The 17,689-nt window shown below is 36.9% G+C and overlaps 1 protein-coding gene across 3 annotated transcripts in view; it reads right to left on the reverse strand.

The window, feature by feature from the left end:
• ambra1a (autophagy/beclin-1 regulator 1a) overlaps window positions 1-17,689 on the reverse strand; it is a 91,511-nt gene that overhangs the window by 25,138 nt on the left and 48,684 nt on the right. For 2 of the 3 annotated variants that reach the window (XM_016244198.1, XM_016244197.1), the window contains 2 exons: window positions 13,356-13,495; window positions 8,001-8,111 (listed from right to left, as the gene is read on the reverse strand). In XM_016244198.1, coding sequence (XP_016099684.1) covers window positions 8,001-8,111; window positions 13,356-13,495 — 251 coding nt within the window. The remainder of the gene's footprint in view (window positions 1-8,000; window positions 8,112-13,355; window positions 13,496-17,689) is intronic. The other variant, XM_016244199.1, reaches the window with a different exon arrangement.

Genomic DNA, 17,689 nt, shown 5'->3' on the forward strand with positions numbered 1-17,689 from the left:
GAAAGCAAAGTCTCCAAGGAAAATGTAAACATTTGAAAAATATTTAAGTTTAAAGGACTTTAGAAAAACACACAGACAGGCAGTAACAGGCAGTGGATGACCATTAGTATTAGTTATGCCTAATCATGTGATGCCAGCAGTCTTATGTTGTTGTGGCCTTACTCTCGGCCACCTGCTCCAGCCATAAGCCTGGATCTGAGCTGCCAATATAATGGCCAGGATGGTGATACTTTAAGGGGAGATGGATACCCCATCACAATCTTGGGTGAAGCACTGTTGCTGTAGAGTGGTCTAAGAGGTCTCATTAAGCCCATTGTGGACAATTGTGGCACCAGTGTGTCAGGAAACGAAGACCAACAAGATAAAAACAGCAGTAACAGCTTCTTTTTCTTTTTTTTTTTACCAAAAAAGTGTCAGCAAAACAAGCTGGATTCATGGCTGCTGTGATGGGGCTTAATTAGCAGCAGCCGTGCCTCACAGCTGTGCTTCGCTATCATGCCCATCCACTAAGTGACACGCTGCTATTGCCCGGACCTTGGAGGGCTGCTCGGTGATAATTTGATGGGAGGTGAATTCTCAGTCACACAATATATACCACATCACAACAGAATAGATGAAAAGGTATTAACGAAACAGCGCTTCTTTATTTGCGCTTAGAAATATGCTCAGTATGCCAAGCCAAAGAGCAAGAATTACATAATTAATTAATTTATTTATTTATTTTTAATTAAATATATACAGCGGGTAAAATAAGTATTGAACACACCACCATTTTTCTCAGTAAATATATTTCTAAAGGTGCTGTTGACATGAAATTTTCACCAGATGTCGGTAACAACCCAAGTAATCCATACATACAAAGAAAGCAAAACAAATAAGTTCAGAAATTAAGTTCTGTGTAATAAAGTAGAAATACACAGGGAAAAAGTATTGAACATGAATAAAGGGAGGTGCAAAAAGGCATGGAAAGCCAAGACACAGCTGAAATCTATTAGTAATTAAAAGAGCTTTCTCAAGACCTTCACAACCTTATTGTTGCAAAACATACTGATGGCGTTGATTACAGAAGGATTTCTATACTTCTGAATCTGAATGTTTCAGTGAACACTGTAGGGTCCATAATCCGGAAGTGAAAAGAACATCATTTCACCATAAACCGTCCACGACCAGGTGCTCCTCGCAAGATTTCTGACAGAGCAGTGAATAAAATTATCAGAAGAGTTGTCCAAGAGCCAATGGTCACTTGTGGAGAGCTTCATAAAGACAAGGAATTAGCATGTACAATTGTTTCAAAGAAAATAATAAGTAATGCACTCAACCGCCGTTGCCTGTATGTACGCTCACCACGCAAGGCTCTATTGCTGAAGAAAAAGCATGTTGAAGCTCGTTTAAAGTTTGCTGCACAACATTTAGACAAGCCTGTGAAATACTGGGAGAATATAGTCTGGTCAGATGAGACAAAAAATTTACTCTTTGAATGCCATAATACACACCATGTTTGGAGGTCAAATGGCACTGCACATCACCCCAAAACATCATGGTGTAGCACTGGCAAAAATCATAGAATTGAAGGAAGGATGAATGGAAAAATGTATAGAGACATTCTTGATAAAAATCTGCTGCCATCTACCAGGATGATGAAGATGAAACAAGGGTGGACATTTCAGCAAGACAATGATCCCAAACACACAGCCAAGGAAACTCTCAATTGGTTTCAGAGAAAGAAAGTAAAGCTGCTAGAATGGCCCAGCCAATCACCTGACTTGAATCCAATAGAAAATCTATGGAAAGAACTACAGATTAGAGTTCATAGAAGAGGCCCACAGAACCTTCAAGATTTGAAGACTGTTTGTGTGGAGCAATGGGCCAAAATCACACTGACTAGTTTCTCCATACAGGAGGCATCTCGAAGCTGTCATTACCAACAAAGGCTTTTGTACAAAGTAATAAATACAGTTCAGTAAGAGTGTTCAATACTTTTCCCTGGGTCATTCCATTTCATTACACAGCTGCGTTTTTGCTTCAAATTGGATTATTATTCAATCAAATTATGTATATGAAATTATATTACTAAATGATATGAAATTATATAAAATGATATGTATATGAATGATATAACTAATCAACCATCCACATCAAAAGCTGCAGGACAGCCCACAATTCAGCAAACATTTCAGAAACAAATCAAAGAAAAAATAAGCAAATACTACTGTTCCAAATATTCAGTATGTTGCTAAAAATTAAAATATATTGCGTTCAGTTTTTTTTTTTTACCCAGACATTTAAAAATAACACATTTTAGAGCTGTAACAAAAATACCGTGATATTTTTGCTTAAGGTTATCATACCGTCAAAATCTCATATCGGCCCATGCCTAATTTCAACAAATGACAAGCAAAATCAAATCCTTAGGAGCTTGTGAACAGTTTTGTAGCATTTTAAAATGATGGTTTAATGTACTAAGACAGTGATGCTAAAAGACATGCAGGTGAGCCAGAATATTAACGCGACATGTTTAAACGTCAAGCGTTTTCCTCCCTTTAGAAAACCGTAATGTAGAAAGCGCTTATGGATTAAGACAGTGATATTTAAAGGGTTAGTTCACACAAAAATGAAATTAGCCCATAAATTACTCACCCTCAAGTCATCCTAGGTGTATATGACTTTCTTCCTTCAGACAAATCCAGTCGGAGTTATATTAAAAATTGTCTTTGATCTTTCAAGCTGTTTAATGCCACTCAGCGGGTGTTGCATGCATCAGTCCAAAAAGAAGTTAAATAAAAAGCGCCCATCCATAAAAAAAGTGTCTCACACGGCTCCAGGGGGTGAACAAAGGCCTCCTGTAGCGAATCGATGCGTTTTTGTAAGAAAAATATCCATATTCAAAACATAATAATCACTTTAATCTAGCTTGCGCTCACTGTTGTAAACGGAAGCAGTTCCGGGCAGATGACGTATGAGGTCGGCTTTGCGCATGCGCCGCTCAGAAGTGACGCACGCGGAAGTGCAGGGGAGAGATCAAAACAAAACACCAGTCACTTATTAGAAGTACAAAACGAGGATTTGTAAAGAATAAATGTCAGAGGATTTCGATATAAGCCAAGAGGAGAGTTTGCTTCCTTTGCTCCTGTTAACAAATGTTGGTTTTCACGAGACTCACCGGCGCATGTGCAACGCTGACCTCATATATCATCAGCCCAGAGCTGTTTCGGTGTACAACTGTTGGCGCAAGCTACATTAAATTATTATTACATATACATTTGAATATGGATATTTTTCTTACAAAAACGCATCTATTCGCTACAGGAGGCCTTTGTTCACCCCCCGGAGCCGTGTGAGACACTTTTTTTTAATGGATGGGCGCTTTTTATTTAACTTCTTTTGGACTGATGCATGGAACACCCGCTGAGTGGCATTAAACAGCTTGAAAGATCAAAGACAATTTTTAATATAACTCCGACTGCATTCGTCTGAAAGAAGAAAGTCATCTAGGATGACTTGAAAGAAGAAAGTCACCTAGGATGACTTGAGGGTGAGTAATTTGTGGGCTAATTTTCATTTTTGGGTGAACTAACCATTTAATGTTCATATTTTGGGATCATCTGTTTTTCTGCACATATTATGATTTATTAGTAAGGTGTGTACTGAATGTGGTCTTTTATTATCACTGTCTCTGTGCATTAAGCGTGTTCTTATGAGAGGAAAATGCTTAACGTAAATAAATGCGTTGCGTTCACATTTTGAGCTTATATGCGTATCTGCACATAGTATATGCTTTACAATTTTGTCTTTATCACTGTCGTGGTACATTAAGCCACTTAAAGCATTTTAGCAAGTCCCCTGTTCAAGTTCTACTAATTCACAAGCCTAGTGAGAGTCATACTCGCAAAGAAGGTAACGTTAATTATTAAACTAACAAAACAAAATCTTTCAAAAACACAGAAATGTGATTCTTTTATTGAGTGAGAGGCAGTGGGTTTAATCAGTGACATTAACAGATTTACTATTCGGCGTCTTCTCGGCGACCTGCTTCCTTTGGTGTTTTAACACATAGAAAAAAGGTGAAAAAACATGCTGCATTATCCAGGTTTCTCGAAGAATGATGATCTGAGTTACTATTGCAATTCTCGATGCAGCTTTAATGACATACAATGGTGACATTTTTCAATCAAGATAGAAATAAATAAATACTGCCCTAAACTCAATAGCGGAAAGGCAGCGCTATTCTGCAAGTATGGTGGATAAACAAAGCAGTTTCCCAGAACGCGTTACATCACATTCTCATTCTCTATACTGTGGATACCATTATACAGTGGTGTGAAAAAGTGTTGGCCCCCTTCCTGTTTTTTAAATTTTTTGCATATTTGTCACACTTAAAAGATTCAGATCATCAAACAAATAATTATAATCCTTTATAATCTTTATAATCCTTTCCAGACTGATACATGTCAACTGTTTTGATTCTCATCTGTTCTTGAATTTCTTTAGATCGCGGCATAATGTGTTGCTATTTAAGCATGCTTCACATTGTCAGACAGGTTCCATTTAAGTGATTTCTTGATTCAACAGGTCTGGCAGTAATCAGGCCTGGGTGTGGCTAGTGAAATTTAACTCATTCATGAATTAAAATTTTGCATTTATATAGTTTTGTTCAATTTGGTATGCTTTGCAAATTTGAACACAAATGATGATTAAGAGTCGAGGCTGAACGTTTTTGTCCTCTGTGAGCAATGCCATACTACACAGGCATTAGTAATCAAACACATAGAGCATCATAACAGACCAAATTAATAGAGCGCAAATCGCCTACTCCAGAGGACGACCCAACACAACAAATCCATGACAGTAAACTGATGCCGCGCTCTATTTCTGACGAACTCCAGCGCTCTGACACAAAGAACAATTTCAAATATTCATAAGAGAATCGTGAAAAAATAGTTTCCTTAAAGTCCGCATGAAATCAAAATGGACTTTATTTACTTTACTAGCGCACATTGCTAGTCTTGATGTAAACAATTAATCCGTGCAAGTTAATCCTCTGAAAAAAATAGTTTGTCTTCGTAATCTTTAATCAAAATCTGAACATTTACTTCCGCTCTGGAATGGCATTCCTTTTCTGATGACGTCAGTCTGACGGCTTGGGCAGAATATCCTTAAACACACCCGTCCAACCGTTAGATTGCTATGAGTGAGAGACAGAGAGGAGGAGCGCAAACATAAAACCATGCCCTCTATTCAATATTCTGTTTCAACTGAAAATACATCACTACACTGAAATAAAGTCGGCAGCAACTTCCGGTTCACGCAGACTTTAAAAATATTAAGCAGCACAAATGTTTAAAACATTGATAATAATCAGAAATGGTTACTGAGCAGCAAACCAGCATATTAGAATGATTTCTGAAGGATCATGTGACACTGAAGACTGGAGTAATGATGCTGAAAATTCAGCTTTGATCACAGGAATATAGTAGCCTATATGTTAAAACATTCAAATGGATCATTTAAATTGACAATATTTCATAAATGTAGCCTTGGTGAGCCTCAAGAGACTTTCCCCAAAAAAAGGGGGGAGGGGGGGGGGTCTCTTTTCAGGTCTATGTCCAATCCCTCACTTTTTCTAGTTATATAAGGTTAAAATATCTTGCCTGTAATCTTTTTTTCTCATATCGCAATATAATATTGATATCACCTGGACAGTGTAAAATATCGTGATATGAATTTTAGCTCATATCGCCCACCCCTAATATATATATATTTTAATTACATTTTATATTAAATAAGTGAAATCATTTAGAATGAAAAAACAAACAAACATGAATGCTGAATTTAAATGTATTAAAAACAACAAACAACTATACGTTCTGGTGCTCTCAATAAAAGTATGTCCATACTCACCCTGCTCTGTCTCCATCCCTGCTGCTACTGGTTCCAACCCCTCTACCATTATTGATGGTGACTATTCTCTCAGGGTGTTCAGAAGTGCCGTTGCTATCTGAGTGTACATCACTGGACGGAATATTTCCATGGCCACGTACATAGGCAGACAAAGAAAGAGAAAGTAATAAGCGCCTGTAATCCACGTAAGGCTCATCGACAACGTCACATAGACTGTGCAAGAAGAAAAAAGGTTGACCTTCATTTCAACTCTACAGAAGCTAAAAGTTTTAAACCGTTTTAAATTCTAAAGTGACATCCACTGGAAATAATTAATTGCACAGAGATAAAAACATGGAAGAAAGAATTAAAAAAAAGGGGAAAATGTGTTTTCCTGATTAAAAACTATAATTAAAAATCAGACAAACATCCCATGCATTAAGTTAAAAAAATTCCCCTTTGACTTTGGGAAACCCTTGTTTTACTTTGTCGGGTTTAAATACAGAGAAAAAACTTCAGCAAACACAGCATAAGAACAAAGAGCTGAGCTTAACCAACAGCAGGCAGAAAGAGAAGGCTCTCTCTTTCTCGACTGTGTTAGAGCTGTAGTCCGTTGACTGCTCATTTGCCTAGCTCAAAGAAACTCGCTATAGTCCCCACGGACTCCCACAATGCATCTATGCAGCTCATTAGCATAGCACTGACAGTCCCATAGTTGCCGAGGCTGACATCCACTTCATCCAACCATCCCGCGCACCTGTCTCCAACCAAGAGTTCCCGAAGATGTTACCTCCCAATGGGCCTGTCCAGCTCTCCTTCTTGCCCCCTTTTCCCTTCTACTATTCTTCTCTGTCTGTTAGTCTCTTTCTCTTTTCTCTAAGGAAGTCTAACTAAGGGAAAGCAAAACATCTCTCTGACTACTGTCTGAAGAGCATAGCAGGTCAAAAGGTTGGAGAAAGTTGTGAGAGGTGATGCATACTTGCATATTATATAGCTAAGGTAATTCACTTATGAAAAAAATAATAATAAACAATGTATAACACAGAAGAACCACTGCTTCAAGCTGGTGGTGCTTTTTAATGGATAGGAGGCAAGCTACGAAGGCCTGCTCATGGTATTCTTGAATGTAATCAATATTTGTGCACTTTTAAAATTGATCTTTTTTCAACACATCATAATGAGTGGGTTTTCCCCAGTATGAGAGTAGGCTGATATATGGAATCACTGGGGGCTAATTACCCGTTTCAGTCGGATCGATCCATCTCCTGCCAATGTCCATCATAAGCTGTAGAGTAACAGCCTTATAGGCACTGACAGAGAGGAAGCAGTGTGTGGTCCTGGCTGCTTGCAGAGAAAGGTGAAGACGATATTCTAAACCTACACAACCAGTCAAAAGTTTTTGAACAGTAAGGTTTTTAATGTTTGTTAAAGAAGTCTCTTCTGCTCACCAAGCCTGCATTTATTTGATCCAAAGTACAGCAAAAACAGTAAAATATTGAAATATTTTTACTATTTAAAATAAATGTTTTCTATTTGAATATATTTTAAAATGTAATTTATTCCTGTGACTTCAAAGCTGAATTTTTAGCATCATTACTGTCAGTCACATGATCCTTCAGAAATCATTCTAATATTCTGATTTGCTGCTCAAAAGCGTTTCTTTACAAAAGGGGGGCCCGGCAGAAAAAAGTTTGGGAACCACTGGCCAACTCAAACACACAATATTTAATTTAATTTAATTTAATTCATACAGGCCTACCTCATGTTGCATGTTTGCACTTTTTGAGGAAAAACAATGGCACAATAAAAATAGACTTTTCAGGTCTATGTCCAATCCCTCACTTTTTCTAGTTATATAAGGTTAAAATATCTTGCCTGTAATCTTTTTTTCCTCAAATCGCAATATAATATTGATATCACCGGGACAGTGTAAAATATCGTGATATGAATTTTAGCTCATATCGCCCACCCCTAATATATATATATTTTAATTACATTTTATATTAAAGTGAAATCATTTAGAATGAAAAAACAAACAAACATGAATGCTGAATTTAAATGTATTAAAAACAACAAACAACTATACGTTCTGGTGCTCTCAATAAAAGTATGTCCATACTCACCCTGCTCTGTCTCCATCCCTGCTGCTACTGGTTCCAACCCCTCTACCATTATTGATGGTGACTATTCTCTCAGGGTGTTCAGAAGTGCCGTTGCTATCTGAGTGTACATCACTGGACGGAATATTTCCATGGCCACGTACATAGGCAGACAAAGAAAGAGAAAGTAATAAGCGCCTGTAATCCACGTAAGGCTCATCGACAACGTCACATATACTGTGCAAGAAGAAAAAAGGTTGACCTTCATTTCAACTCTACAGAAGCTAAAAGTTTTAAACCGTTTTAAATTCTAAAGTGACATCCACTGGAAATAATTAATTGCACGTGCTTTAATGTTCTTCTAAAAACATAGAAGAAAGAATTTAAAAAAAAGGGAAAATGTGTTTTCCTGATTAAAAACTATAATTAAAAATCAGACAAACATCCCATGCATTAAGTTAAAAAAATTCCCCTTTGACTTTGGGAAACCCTTGTTTTACTTTGTCGGGTTTAAATACAGAGAAAAAACTTCAGCAAACACAGCATAAGAACAAAGAGCTGAGCTTAACCAACAGCAGGCAGAAAGAGAAGGCTCTCTCTTTCTCGACTGTGTTAGAGCTGTAGTCCGTTGACTGCTCATTTGCCTAGCTCAAAGAAACTCGCTATAGTCCCCACGGACTCCCACAATGCATCTATGCAGCTCATTAGCATAGCACTGACAGTCCCATAGTTGCCGAGGCTGGAATATTTCCATGGCCACGTACATAGGCAGACAAAGAAAGAGAAAGTAATAAGCGCCTGTAATCCACGTAAGGCTCATCGACAACGTCACATAGACTGTGCAAGAAGAAAAAAGGTTGACCTTCATTTCAACTCTACAGAAGCTAAAAGTTTTAAACCGTTTTAAATTCTAAAGTGACATCCACTGGAAATAATTAATTGCACAGAGATAAAAACATGGAAGAAAGAATTAAAAAAAAGGGGAAAATGTGTTTTCCTGATTAAAAACTATAATTAAAAATCAGACAAACATCCCATGCATTAAGTTAAAAAAATTCCCCTTTGACTTTGGGAAACCCTTGTTTTACTTTGTCGGGTTTAAATACAGAGAAAAAACTTCAGCAAACACAGCATAAGAACAAAGAGCTGAGCTTAACCAACAGCAGGCAGAAAGAGAAGGCTCTCTCTTTCTCGACTGTGTTAGAGCTGTAGTCCGTTGACTGCTCATTTGCCTAGCTCAAAGAAACTCGCTATAGTCCCCACGGACTCCCACAATGCATCTATGCAGCTCATTAGCATAGCACTGACAGTCCCATAGTTGCCGAGGCTGACATCCACTTCATCCAACCATCCCGCGCACCTGTCTCCAACCAAGAGTTCCCGAAGATGTTACCTCCCAATGGGCCTGTCCAGCTCTCCTTCTTGCCCCCTTTTCCCTTCTACTATTCTTCTCTGTCTGTTAGTCTCTTTCTCTTTTCTCTAAGGAAGTCTAACTAAGGGAAAGCAAAACATCTCTCTGACTACTGTCTGAAGAGCATAGCAGGTCAAAAGGTTGGAGAAAGTTGTGAGAGGTGATGCATACTTGCATATTATATAGCTAAGGTAATTCACTTATGAAAAAAATAATAATAAACAATGTATAACACAGAAGAACCACTGCTTCAAGCTGGTGGTGCTTTTTAATGGATAGGAGGCAAGCTACGAAGGCCTGCTCATGGTATTCTTGAATGTAATCAATATTTGTGCACTTTTAAAATTGATCTTTTTTCAACACATCATAATGAGTGGGTTTTCCCCAGTATGAGAGTAGGCTGATATATGGAATCACTGGGGGCTAATTACCCGTTTCAGTCGGATCGATCCATCTCCTGCCAATGTCCATCATAAGCTGTAGAGTAACAGCCTTATAGGCACTGACAGAGAGGAAGCAGTGTGTGGTCCTGGCTGCTTGCAGAGAAAGGTGAAGACGATATTCTAAACCTACACAACCAGTCAAAAGTTTTTGAACAGTAAGGTTTTTAATGTTTGTTAAAGAAGTCTCTTCTGCTCACCAAGCCTGCATTTATTTGATCCAAAGTACAGCAAAAACAGTAAAATATTGAAATATTTTTACTATTTAAAATAAATGTTTTCTATTTGAATATATTTTAAAATGTAATTTATTCCTGTGACTTCAAAGCTGAATTTTTAGCATCATTACTGTCAGTCACATGATCCTTCAGAAATCATTCTAATATTCTGATTTGCTGCTCAAAAGCGTTTATTATTATTTTTATGTTGAAAACAGAGGAGTAGAATTTTTTCAGGTTTCTTTGATGAATAGAGAGTTCAGAAGAACAGCATTTATCTGAAATAGAAATCTTTTGAAACATCATAAATGTCTTTATCATCACTTTTGATCAATTTAAAGCATCCTTGCTAAATAAAAGTATTAATTTCAATAATCCCCCGACTCCAAGCTTTTGAATGGTAAAGTATATAATGTTACAAAAGCTTTTTATTTCAGATAAATGCTGATCTTTGGATCTTTCCATTCATCAAAGAATCCTGAAAAAAATTTAAGCCCAATTGAAGACTATCACATTTCTATATTAGTTAGTTACTATTAGTTACAGTCCTCCAGGACAGATATGGGCAACCTGGGCATCAAACAACAACAGCATGCACACTACATGAATTTGAAGGATGACATGAATAAAGGTGCATTCACACCATGTAGTAATTACTATAATTATGAGATTCCGACTTGTAAAAAGCATTCCGTTTCTTGTAGAACCTGTAATTACAACCTGACCACTGCAACGTCATGTGGAAACCAAATGGCAGCACCATCAGCACTAAAATAACCACTTATTTCTCAATATTTCCATTTATCAATTCCTATTGTTAATGTCTTAATAATGCAAGAATAATCTGAAAATAAAAGATATACAGCACAGTTTAATGCAGCTAGTTGAATAACTATATCTAGTATCCCGCTGAAATTATACTTTTATTAATAAGGCATTTGCATAAAAACTGTTACTTGTTGTATTGCCATTTTTACTGATTGCTCAAATTACAGTTTCATTTCCATGTTGCCAAAGAAACACATTATTGAGTCTTATTGAGAGGACGTGACCAACCCTGAGTAGAACATCACAGGTTATCTAGAAATTACGGTAATTACGACAAGGCGTGACTGCAGCATAAAGCCTTTGTTGTAAAAAAATATAGTGTGCAAACGGAAATAACAACAAGAGAACTAGCCATTATTCTATACAAAATATTCACCTAATTTCCTGATATTCAAACGCTTTTGTATGTGTAGGAGCATGCCTGTTAAGATCATGAATTTTGTGCTGATGACTGTCAACAAATAACTGCGATTAGCGATTTAATAATTTTTATTACATTTTTAGGTCCCACTTTATATTAGGTGGCCTTAACTACTATGTACTTGCATTTAAATTAATCATTAATACAATGCACTTATTGTATACATACATGTTAACATTGTACTTATATTTAAAAAATATCTGCATGTAATTACATCTATAATTCATTTCTGTAATTACATTTATAATTACACTGTTGACCCATCCCTTACACCTACCCATACCACCAAACCTGTCCCTAACCTTACCTGTATCCCACCTCAATAGCAGCAGTAGTGTTTAGCAATACAATATGAACACTGTACTTATTTTTCTATGTAAGTACATAGTAGTTAATGCCACCTAATATAAATTGGGACCAATTTGTATATTTTAGTACCATTGAACATAAATAGGCCCATACGATCCTCCGTGCTTCTGCATCTCTTCTTGTGCGAGTTTCATAATACACTTGCATCACAATATGCTGGCCTTTACGTCAAACATGAACTTATGAACCCATGTTTGACAGTTGACAGGAAAAGGTGGTTTATGGTTTAAAATGTTTATTAGTATTTTTCCTCACACCCACCTATCATTTTTCTTCAGAAGACATTTAGATTCATCAACTGGGATCATATGGATTTCCATCATGTTCACTGAAGGACCCATACACTTTTTCCTAAAATCTCAATTTGTGTTCCACAGAAGAAAGTCAGTCGTAGACATCTTGGACAGCATAAGGTTGAGTAATTGAGGAGAGAATTTACATTTTTGGATGGAGTATCCCTTTAAACTGCATTACTGTAGCTCGCACAGTTCTAAGCTATTATCACCAAGGTTGGAATCTCAGGGAATGCATGAACTGATAAATTAATAACTTGAATACAATATAAATTGGTTTGGATAAAAGTGTCTGCCAATTGCATACATGTAATGTAAATAACGGACCAGTGTGGTGCCAAAATCCGACTCCTCTGCTTCTCCCTACAAATTAGAAAATGTGAGTTGAGAGTACACATTTGATGGCATTTCTTTTTGCGCTTAAATTTCCCTTATTTAAATGACAAAATGTGATTGAAATTGAAAGTTCACAATTATCATCTGAAACAACTGTGATTAGATCAAATAACTTCCTTAATCAATAATCGAGACAGACTCTTACATGTTTCTATAAGAGCAAATTATCATGTAAATTACACTAAGACAGATAAATTGCTGTCACGACTGATGCCAAGCCATTGGATATTTTGTGTCCAAGGCACACAACATTATATTCATTGGGAACCGGACACCACACACAAGTACATAAACTACAAATAAGTGAGCACGTGTATGATGCATTTTCGGTTTTCTCTAATTAGCAAATTGTTTGCATTAATGAAGTGAGAGCATGTTTACATTGTAGAGAATGTTTTTGCTGCAACGTGGGCTTTTTGTATCCAGTAACCTTGATGATAATTATGAGAAACTTGCAGAAAAGCAACATCCACAGGCAAGCTGCAAATTATACAACCAAATACAGTGGAGGGAAATGATCCTTGAAGTGAATTAATTAGTGTCTGTTTCGCTAACAAACACCAATCACTTGCAGGAAAACTTCTTTTAAAACTGCTGAAGAACTGACAAAACCAAAAAGGTTTTTGAGATGTATGACATTCATTTACATAAACATAAAACAGAGCAGTTCTCACCAGAAAACAAAAACAGATGGGCAAAGCAGAGGAAAGACAGACTGAGTTCAACATTCAAAATGCTTTTATATGCACACCATTTACATCGCAACTTGTTTTATCATGGTTAACATTACGGATCATTTCTCATTTAATGTTGACCCACACCCAGATGAGTAAAGGGCTCATTATGTTTAGCAAGCAATTATCTTGAGGAGTCCAGCTGGGTTTCTTAAACCTTTCTTTAAAAAAATTAAAATAAAAAACTCTTACAACAGCACATTTGTTCTTTAATGCAAAGTGATTTATGACCCACAAGTGAGCTATGGAGGGATGGATAGGAGACTCACACAGGTCTGCAGATGACCAGATCTCCTTTGTTGGTTCCATAAGCAAGACCAAGCCCCGGTTCTGGCAGCCAGCGTGCAGAATTTATACTGATGTGTCTCCGCTGGTCTTGGGCCATTGGATACACCACATCAAACACCCTCTGAAAAATATACAAGAACACACCTGTTTAAACCGGCCCACAGTCCTCTCAGTAGTTTCACTCATTCTATCAGTCGCCAGCACCTCCCATCATCCTCTCTGCTGTAGACTGCCGTCTCTGTCAGATATGACAACACTGCTAGCTTAACCGAGAAGAGGCTAAACTGTGAAAAGTCAAATCTCTTTCTCCAATGTACTCTTTCTCTTTCTTTCCAATCCATTCCCCCGTCCCTGTCTGTCAGCCTTGGCATACTACTTACACTCCACTGGCTCTAGAATAAAAAGACAAAAATAGGACAAGCTCATGTCTGCCAGGGAGAGAGAAAGCGGTCTCATTCATCTGCAGCTGAGTGATCAACAGACAAACTCTTTCTCTCTCTCTTTACTCTAGACACAGAAAATTCAGGACAAGGATAAAAGCCACAAAGGCTGGCAGTTCAAACAGTCTCTTTAAGGGAAGAGAGTGTGTATGAGAGGGCTGCACATGTCTGCAAGACACCACCTGAACGCAATGTGTTTGTGCATCTGGACCCAGCAGATTGCATTGCAAATTAATTTTCAACAACATTCAAATCAGTTATACATTATTCACACAAATTTTACTCAAATCGAATCCAAATCTAAAAGTTTGGAGACAGTAAGATTTTTTTTGTTTTTGAAAGAAGTTTTTTTATGCTCACCAAGTCTGCCTTCATTTAATTCAAAATACAGTTACTGTGAAATATTATTACAATTTAAAATAACTTATATATAACTAATTACTGTGGTGGCAAAGCAGAATTTTCAGCTGGAGTTACTCCAGTCGTCAGTGCCACATGATCCTTCAGAAATCATTCCAATATGCTGATTTGCTGCTCAAGAAACATTTCTTATTATTAGAAATACTGAAAATAGTTGTGATGTTGAATATTTTTTTGTGGAAACCATGAAACATTTTGTTCAGGATTCTTTGATGAATATAAAATTCAAAAGAACAGTATTCCTTTGAAACAAATCTTTTGTAACAGTACAAATGTCTACTGTCACTTTTGATTAATTTAATGTATTCCACTGTAAAATTCTTTTAGTTCCTAAATATTACATTGCTCATAAAACAGACATTAATTGCCAGTTACCCATCTAAAGCATCCTAATGTGAAACTACAGTGTGCATCAGCACTATTAGACAATACTGGCAGGCAAGTGGCATGACAAGTACTTTAAAACAGCTTGAGAATGAAAATGACTATTACATAAAAAAATTAATATGTAGAAAAAGTTGTTCACAGCAAAGCTGGAGATGGAGCCTTGGGCCAACCTTTGTTCATTTTCTTTCCACTCTCCGCTGTATAATTAATCCTGCTAATAAGCAGACACATTAACGGTGCTGATGTATTCAATTGATTCATTATCTACCATACAAGAAAATATCACTTCAAATAAATAAACAGAAAGATCTATTCTAATAAATAAAGACATGAGGGGAAACAGAACATAATTATAGAATGGAAAATAATAGAAACTAATAAATAAACATACCGTGAGTGAGAAACGTCTCTATACAAACAGTCATAAAAGCTGAAAACACAGACAATGAAATGCACCAAAAGTGTTGTTGCTATGGCTACAGCTGAAATCAGGCACCCTGTAAAGATGTTGCAAATGTATATAGTAGTTAATAATGCATTTTGCACCCATACACCTTTTTCCCGTGATTCACAGCAGAAGCCTGTTGTCATTTTCTAGTCCAGGTGTTTTAACATTTACATATTAGCTAACATAAATTACATTTTGTTATTACTGTAGACATTTGTAATGTCTAAGCAAAGTACCTAAACACAAGTAAAATTATGTATTTTCATGTCAAATTAATATATTCAGAATTACTCAAGTAATAATTTGTTGTAAATCAAAAAATATTTGACTCCAGATAAAGTGTACAGAAGCCCTATAAGACCATGCATTATTTTTTTTCTGTCCTGTCCTGACCTATACTTAACAAAAGATGTTTTGTTGAGATCTTCACTTCAATTTTACATCACTCACACTGGTTAGCATTCTACACAAAGTTCCTAGAAAAATCTTTTACTAACAATAGCACACAGAAAACCTGAGCTCTTACTTAACTTGTGCTGACAGTTCAAATGGTTCTGGTTTTTGCAGTTCCTACAATGATGTTTAAGCGCGCCATAAACTTTTATCTCAGTCTCACATAAAATGCAGAGAAAAGTTCAATGAAAGCAGTAGGGATGCACGATATATCGGCCACCATATCGGTATCGGCCGATAAATGCTCATTTTTTCTGTTATCGGTATCGGCCTGATAAGAAAATTTGGCCGATATCTTAAAGCCGATAAATAATGCATTATTTCCTTCAGAGACACTTCAGATGCGCGCTGTTCGTTTGCAGCCTTTTGTGCAATTGTACATTGTAATATTGTGTTTATTTGATGTATATCTGATTTATCTCATATAGAATGCGTTTGGTTAAGTTAAAAAGAGCGCTTCAGTTTACCGGTGATCATCTTTAGCTCAGCACACGCAGCCCAAACAGCAGTGCACAACATTAATAACTATGATTGGGAATGTCGTGTATATAAAATTCTAATGAGAACATTATTATAATAAAACGTTGGGAATTCTTTGGGTTTAGTTGCCGTGTTTCAGCGCGTTGTTATGGGAAGAGCGCATCCACAACAGGATCACACATTCTGACTATAGCACGCAATAACTGCATAATTTTGTACATATATAAGTTGTAATATTATGTTTATGTTGTATTAATATTAATCTCAGGATGCATTTCCTTGAGTTAAATAAGCTGCCAGCAAAACGCTTCAGTTTACCATGTTCATTCAGCTCTTCAGCTTCAGCACGCGCAGCTCAACGGCTGCTATTTAAAACAGTGGTATTAATTTGTTACTTTTTCAAAATCATCGATACATTATTAATAACAACAACCACTTGTATTTTTCTCTTATTATTTTCATCAACAATATGGTTTAGTAATTAAAATCATTTAATTATTGTCCGTGCAGAGGCTATTCTGTTTTATTGATCTGTGGCGCATTCATTTTGATTCTTTACACGTGTAATGATGTCCAGTGACTTGTTTGCATTATTTATGCATTATTTTATTTATTTGTAAGACTTTTTTATGACTAAATTTGGTAATGGGAGAGTAAATTTTTTTTAAAACGTACACCGTTCAAACTAGGCTGCTTATGTTGAAGTGTTTGGGATGTGGCTTTTAATGATGAGACCTTTTTTGTAATCGGGCTCTCAAAAAGTATATAACAATTTGGATATAGATTTATCGGCCAACATATCGGTTATCGGCTTTCAAAAATAAATAATAATCGGTTATTGGTATCGGCCAAAATTTTCATATCGGTGCATCCCTAGAAAGCAGTTTTGGAAAAAAATATTTCACACAGAGCCGTGTGAAAGGCTGACAGTCAGAAGGCAGACCTGTGAAGCTCAAAGACTCATCATTATCTCATATAAGACATAACAGTGCAGCACTGTCCACTTCATTACATCACCTCTGGTAGTGATGTACAATAACCATTAGAGCTGAGAAAGAGTGCTTGAGAGTGTCATTAAGAGAGACTGAATTCATGTATGGATTATATTTTAAATACAGCTCCAGCTGCAGTAACAACGGCACTAACATCCTTTAAGACCATCACAGTTTCTGATTAAGACATTATTGTAAGAACTACACTGTGGTGACCAGCCTAATTAAGAGGATGCTGTATATTTTTTAATACAAATGAGGCTCAGCAAGAAGCACTCAGAGACTTGAGCGGGGAGGAGCACTGATGAAATAACCACAAAGACCCATGAAAACATGAACAAGTGCTCACTGTACGCCGTCTTTCTAACCTCTACGGAGAGAGATTTGGTGTTGCATGTTTAGAGACTGAACAAGGATAAAAATGAAGCTCTCCTGCTCCATCGCTCTCAAATTAATCCGAGTTCAGAATCCTGCCATGAACACAGCTTACAAAAACAAAAGTCAACCATGGAGACATTTCCATTTATGCCCTTCGCTCCACACAAACAGACAGTTTTCCCACTTCTCTCTCCCTCTCTATTTCTAAGAGAGCGTATCTAGGTCAGGTTCCTACTCAAAGGCTTTTCTAAACCCCCCCCCCCCCCCCCCCCCCCCCCCCCCCCCCCCCCCCCCCCGCCCCGACCAAACACGCGAAG

Source organism: Sinocyclocheilus grahami, unplaced genomic scaffold (assembly GCF_001515645.1).
Source record: "Sinocyclocheilus grahami isolate Dianchi unplaced genomic scaffold, SAMN03320097.WGS_v1.1 scaffold710.1, whole genome shotgun sequence".
Taxonomy (NCBI): Eukaryota; Metazoa; Chordata; class Actinopteri; order Cypriniformes; family Cyprinidae; genus Sinocyclocheilus; species Sinocyclocheilus grahami.